Source organism: Triticum aestivum, chromosome 7A (genome assembly GCF_018294505.1).
Source record: "Triticum aestivum cultivar Chinese Spring chromosome 7A, IWGSC CS RefSeq v2.1, whole genome shotgun sequence".
Taxonomy (NCBI): domain Eukaryota; kingdom Viridiplantae; phylum Streptophyta; class Magnoliopsida; order Poales; family Poaceae; genus Triticum; species Triticum aestivum.
The window spans coordinates 580706863-580710847 of NC_057812.1; the positions used below are offsets into that span (position 1 = coordinate 580706863).

The window sequence follows — 3985 nt, forward strand, 5'->3', positions numbered from 1 at the left end:
GGCGGGGGGCGCACGCCGACCCCAGGAAGAGAGAAGCGAAGATTTTGTGCCGGCTTCTTGCTCAGCTGGGAATTTGAAGAGGACGGCTGTGGCCATGGCCTTGGAGGAGGTGGAAGTTCCCGTCCCCACAGAGAAGTTGTCCACGGATCCAAATCTGTAAGCAGAAAGAAAAGACCCTGGTCTTGGATTTCTTGACTTGCGTTATTCAGAGTCATCCTAGTCCACCATGCGTTCCCTTATTCAACTGGATGACCGCAGAGACGGGGGAAGGCGGGGTGGTGTTGTGCTGGTGGCCACCGGGAGCTTCAACCTTCCCACCTACATGCACAGGCATGTTTGGTAAGCCGCAGCACCTGTTAAATCTGTTTAGCAACTCTGAAGTGTTGTGTTAATATTAGAATAGGCTGAGAATCAGAACAAATAGATTGCATATTACCCCATCTCTTGTTTCATACGTACAGAGCTTGCGAAGGATGAGTTGCAGCAGCGAGGGTAGTCGGTGCTGGGATGTTACTGCCTTAATGGATACATGTCCCTGGTGAACCGATGCTAACAAGAAGAAGGTACTGTGCAGAACTGGAAATGTGTATGGGTTTGTGTTAACACCACATTCTCATGACCGAATTTGCAATTTGGGGCTGCTCATGACCTCTTGCCGTCTGCTCACCGGATTCGCCTCTGCAAATTGGCATGTTGAAGCTCGTCTTTCGTGATGGTTGACCCATGCATAATAACCTGATTTTTCATGTTATCAGTACATGCGTACCATTGGATTTTCGCTATCACATAAGGTACTTTCAGTTCGGATGATGTGTTCATTTGATGGACACATTCTTGTGTTCTTGATACAGGCAATGCAGAAAGGTCATCAGCGTACCTTGACCATTCTCTCAAGAGTTAAGAATTCTTCTGTGCAAGGACGGCTTAGCTGATCAAGGTATGTGACAATGATTTTTGTTGTTGCAACACATTAGTGTCTTCTCTCACATTGTTGGATCACCAATTGTATCAGTACTATAACACTGTATATAAATCAGTTGTTTACGACTTGCGTTTTGTCTCAGGAAGTGTCAAGGTAATGCTGCTATGTGGTTCTGACCTGCTCGAGTCATTCAGCAAGCCAGGGGTTTGGATTCCAGATCAGGTACAAAACTTGAACACTTTTTGGTACCGAAAGGGGATGGGAGCAACAAGTCTGAATCAAAGAGTATGTTTTGAATCTTCGTTGCATTGCACAATATTTTTATTGTTCTAAGAAATTCATGTAGTTGTATATGGAACATTTCCTTGATGTGATGGTCGGGCATATTTGTTTACTAAATCATACTTCCAGATTACCTTTGTCGGCAACTCTAAATATTTCTTAGATGGCTTACCACAAGCATTAGTCCTGCAAAAACATATATTCTAAACCGGTTCATGATAGATCAACAAAATGTTGTTGATGCTCTCACCTATTAGGAGATGCACATGAAAAAAAAAAGATATGCTAAAGTTGCATAGTTCCAACAAACAGACATTCAAATGCACCATTTTGTACTCAGGGAGCAGGAAGTGCGACTTCTTTAGTTTTCAGAATTAGAATGGATCACGTGTACTCCAGATGTTTTCAGTTTAAATAATCATGCACATTCTCAATCATGTGGTGTGCAAAAGTGGGTTTATACAGATTTATACAATTCATTGTAACACCCTGGAGCTGGATAGATGCTATATTACTTTGTAGAACGATTGTGTTGGTGGTCATGTTGATGGAACTTGATATAGTAAAGTCACTTTCCTGTATTTACTTGATATAGTAAAGGCAATTTGTGCAACACAAATCCAGTTTCATTATCCTCATATAGTCAGTATGTAAAATGAAAGGCTTATAGCATTTTGCTGTGCAACTGTTTATTAGTTAGAACTCTATTATCAAAAATCTAATCATGAGTAATGTTGCAACAGTCAAAGGAAGAAGTCGAACCTAAAGAAGTCCTCGGAAGAATCACAGCTGCGTGTGCCCGGCTGGTTCAGGGGACGCGACAGGCGCTGGCGCCCTGCCCCGGCGGGCGTGTGCGTGGCGGCGTGGGTGCCAGTGCAGGGCGGGCACGGCGGTGCGGGTGCCGTGGCAGGCTCTCTCCTGGGCAATGGCGATCTCGCAGGACGGATGCCACGCTACGAGCGGCAACAATCGGCGATGGCGATCGTGCACGGAGGTGACGGGACGGTGCAGTGCGGCGTGGTCGCCGCGCAGGCAGGAGACGCCATTGGTTGGCGGCGTATGTGCCTGGCGGTGAGGTCAAGGTCAAGGGCGTGAAGTTCCGTGATTGTAGGGGACGCTGGGCTGGTTGTTAGTTTGCGATCTGATTTCCGTGATTGTAGGGGACGCGCGGGGCTGGTCGTTCGACTACTACTCTCCTGGTGAAGTACGGTCAGTCATTGGTAAATGCTAAGTGCACACCGTAGAGGTATTGGATTAATGATGGCCGTTAGATTGAGACTTGTTGGCCTAATTGTGTGGTGCTGATTGACTCGTGCGTTATTGTGGGACTAATTGCGGGGTGCATGTAAGAAAGTTCTTGTTTGATTGTTTAATAGTAGTAGAGATTTCAGGCCTGGGAGCAAAAGACGAAATAATGTCATTTGCAATCAATGGTGATACAATATTTGTATGAAACATAATAAAGAAAAACTAATAGGCGTACATGTATTAAAAAAATGGCACTGGTGTGTTTCTGCTGCCTAATTGACACCTTGCATCATATTCTGCATATGGGTAACAAAATTGCAAGAATGGAAAAATTCTAACAAAATTGTATTAAAAAATTGTATGTATAGTATATATTACAAGAAAACGCTACAGAACTTTATAAAAAAACATACATAAAAATTCCCAAAACTGGACATATATTACATTATATATTATATATCCAGTACATCTAAAGAGAAGTACTCAAATATAATATTAGAAGTTGATAGTGTGTGCATTACGGTGATTGACGAATTACGATTCGTAATTTCGTGTAACTCCGCCACTGATTTTTTCTAACCGTCGGATCAAAGAAATCATTTAAAGGTTTTTTATGTGCGAACAGGGTAGAGTAGTAAATTAGCCGGTCAATCCAGTCGCTAGTCAATCCCTCGCACAGCCTTCATCGTTGTCCGTTATTATCCTCCTCAATCACCTCGCACAGCCGCCGCCGCCGCCGACCCGACCCTCGACCGTGGCGACGACGGCGTCCCTCCTGTCGGTCGCGCCGCCGCTGCCCCAAATCGTCACACAGCCGCAGCTGCCTATACTTTTTCTCGCCCCTCCCCTAATCCAGTTTCCGTCCAAAGCCGCCACCGCAAACAAGGGATCCCACCGGACCTCTCCGCCGCCGCAATCAAGTGATCCCGCCGGACCTCGCCGCCGCCGCCATCAAGGGATCCCGCCGGACCTCGTCGCCGCCGCAATCAAGGGATCCCGCTGGATTGCCGCCAGGTTTCTGGCCCGCCGCCAGGAGCCGCAGGAACTGCATGCCATCAGGCACGGCGTGCCGAGCCCGCCGAAGCCTCCTCTGCCCCACCGCCCCTGCAGCGCATCCCTCCGTCGAGCATCCGGTCATGCCGAGCAACGCCGCGGACCAGTCCGTAGGCAGGTAGCCACCCTTCCTCCACCCACTTCCGTGACCCCCTCCCATTACCTTCCCATCACACTAGATTGAGAAAACTGTTGTTAATTCCACGGTTAGAAGGCAAAAGCCTGTAATACCTTATCTTCAGTTGAATGTAACGTCAGCTGCACTCAAGGCGAAAATGGTACTGTACTAACTAAACATTTTGCTGGCTTCTCTGATTATTTTGCGTCTTTGTCTAGCTGGTTGTTTTGCATATGGGAGTATAATTTTCTTCCAGGATGGTGTTCCTTCCTTTAGCTGCAAATTTAAACCAATTGCTATGCAACCTAGGCTTTGAGCCAGCTCATATTTAGTCAGTCTCGTTAGTGCAACAATCATGAAGT

At 46.4% G+C, this 3985-nt stretch overlaps 1 protein-coding gene and 1 long non-coding RNA gene across 2 annotated transcripts in view; both read left to right on the forward strand.

Moving 5' to 3' along the window:
• Nucleotides 1–209: 209 nt before the first annotated feature.
• On the forward strand, nt 210–2021 carry LOC123152433 (uncharacterized). The gene is made up of 5 exons (XR_006476190.1): nt 210–339; nt 462–563; nt 852–937; nt 1065–1144; nt 1948–2021. It is a non-coding gene; the product is annotated as an uncharacterized lncRNA (long non-coding RNA).
• A 158-nt stretch (nt 2022–2179) lies between these two features.
• LOC123153515 (uncharacterized) overlaps nt 2180–3985 on the forward strand; it is a 16139-nt gene continuing 14333 nt past the window's right edge. The window contains exons 1-4 of the mRNA XM_044572612.1: nt 2180–2252; nt 2365–2413; nt 2917–2995; nt 3096–3623. Of these exons, the coding sequence (XP_044428547.1) occupies nt 2180–2252; nt 2365–2413; nt 2917–2995; nt 3096–3623 (729 nt within the window). The remainder of the gene's footprint in view (nt 2253–2364; nt 2414–2916; nt 2996–3095; nt 3624–3985) is intronic.